At 43.5% G+C, this 2,338-nt stretch overlaps 1 protein-coding gene across 1 annotated transcript; it reads right to left on the reverse strand.

The window, feature by feature from the left end:
- Positions 1-502: 502 nt before the first annotated feature.
- LOC125850317 (uncharacterized) lies at positions 503-1,146 on the reverse strand. The gene is made up of 2 exons (XM_049530167.1): positions 825-1,146; positions 503-597 (listed from the first exon to the last, which is right to left on the reverse strand). The coding sequence occupies exons 1-2, from the start codon at positions 1,144-1,146 to the stop codon at positions 503-505; spliced, it is 417 nt and encodes a 138-aa protein (XP_049386124.1).
- Between the last annotated feature and the right edge of the window lie 1,192 nt (positions 1,147-2,338).

Here is a 2,338-nt window from a genome sequence, read left to right on the forward strand (position 1 = left end):
ACCCAACAAAGCATATGACAACATTTCGTGCCAACCTCTGCGATTTTCAATCATCTTCCTCAAAATCTTTTTTATGTTTTTGTTGGCGGCTTCTACAGCTCCGTTCATTTGGGGATGATAGGCGGTGGAATTCCGGTGAGTAATCTTGAATTGTTCACATATCTCTCTCATCAAGTGACTGTTAAGATTTGCTCCGTTATCAGTAATGATGGATTCTGGTACTCCAAACCTACATATCAGGTTGTTGCGAACAAAATCAGCTACAACTTTCTTGGTTACCGACTTGTACGAAGCTGCTTCCACCCACTTGGTGAAGTAGTCAATGGCAACCAAAATGAATCTGTGTCCGTTAGAGGCAGCTGGCTCTATTGGACCAATGACATCCATTCCCCAAGCTACAAAAGGCCAAGGTGAACTCATAGCATTGAGTTCTTGAGGAGGCACCCGAATCAAATCTCCATGCACTTGACATTTATAACATTTCTGCACAAACTTGCAACAATCATGCTCCATAGTCGTCCAAAAATAACCGGCGAGAAAGATCTTCCTCGCCAAAGTGAGCCCATTCATGTGAGTACCACAAACTCCCGCATGTATCTGTTCCAAAAGCTTTGCAGCTTCACTAGCATCAACACATCTGAGAAGACCCAAATCTGGAGTCCTCCTATAAAAGATTTCCTCACTTGCAAAGAAATTGACGGCCATACGGCGTATCGATTTCTTTTGGTTGAGCGTTGCATTCTCAGGATAAGTCCCGTCCTCTAAATACTTCTTGATGTCGAAATACCAAGGCAAACCATCTGGTTCCGCTTCAACATGTGAACAATGAACAGGCTGCTCTTTAACCTCTATATCCAACGGATCAATATAACTTGTATCCGGATGTTTGATCATTGAGGCAACGGTGGCAAGAGCATCGGCCAACTCATTTTGTGTTCTGGGAGTATGTCTGAACTCAATCTTGCGAAATCTTTTACACAACTTCTGTATATATTGCACGTATGGTGTGATTTTTGGATTCTTCACGGCCCATTCCCCTTGAACCTGATGAATTAGCAAATCAGAATCTCCAATAACCAGCAACTCGTGAACATTCATATCAATTGCCATCTTCAGACCGAGAATGCAAGCTTCATACTCAGCCATGTTGTTCGTGCATTTGAATCGGAGTTTAGCCGCCATATGATAATGCTGACCGGTTTCTGACACTAAGACCGCTCCGATTCCTTTCCCTTGATGATTCGCCGCTCCATCAAAGAACACTCTCCAACCAGTGTATGCTTCAGAAATATCCTCACCCACAAATGCTATTTCTTCATCAGGAAAATAAGTCTTGAGCGGTTCATACTCTTCATCAACTGGATTCTCTGCAAGATGATCAGCCAAAGCTTGTGCCTTTATCGCCTTCTGAGTCACATACACGATGTCAAACTCACTCAGAAGCATTTGCCATTTAGCCAACTTTCCGGTCGGCATTGCTTTCTGGAAAATATACTTCAACGGGTCCATCCTGGAAATAAGGTATGTGGTATAAGAAGACAAATAATGTCTCAACTTTTGAGAGCACAACATGTTCTCTCCAAAAGAGTGTAACGAGCCTCCTATGGAGTGAACTTTTTACTCAAGTAATAAATGACTCGCTCCTTCTTTCCGGTCTCATCATGTTGACCAAGCACGCATCCCAATGCGTTATCTGAGACAGACAAATATAGCAATAACGGACTCCCTTCTCGTGGAGGGACCAACACCGGTGAATTGGATAAATAGTCCTTGATGGCATCGAAAGCAGTTTGACATTCTCCGGTCCACTTGGCTGAGGCATCTTTTTTCAATAACTTAAAGATGGGCTCACACACCACGGTGGATTGAGCTATGAACCGACTGATGTAGTTCAACCTTCCTAAGAAACTCATCACCTCCTTCTTGGTCTTCGGAGGAGGTAATTCTTGGATCGCCTTGATCTTGGAAGGGTCAAGCTCAATGCCCCTTCTGCTGACTATAAATCCCAACAACTTGCCAGCTGGCACCCCAAAAGCACATTTAGCGGGATTCAACTTCAAATTGTATCGACGCAGACGGTCAAAGAATTTTCTCAAGTGAGTCAAGTGATCTGAACTCTCGCGGGACTTGATTATGACATCATCTACATACACCTCGATCTCATTGTGAATCATATCGTGAAAGATGGTCGTCATAGCCCTCATGTAAGTAGCACCAGCATTTTTGAGACCAAAAGGCATCACTCGATAATGATATACACCCTAGGGCGTGATGAAAGCTGTCTTTTCTGCATCTTCTTCATCCATCAGGATCTGGTGATAACCCGCATAACAATCCA

This window comes from Solanum stenotomum, unplaced genomic scaffold, assembly GCF_019186545.1.
Source record: "Solanum stenotomum isolate F172 unplaced genomic scaffold, ASM1918654v1 scaffold16038, whole genome shotgun sequence".
Lineage (NCBI taxonomy): Eukaryota > Viridiplantae > Streptophyta > Magnoliopsida > Solanales > Solanaceae > Solanum > Solanum stenotomum.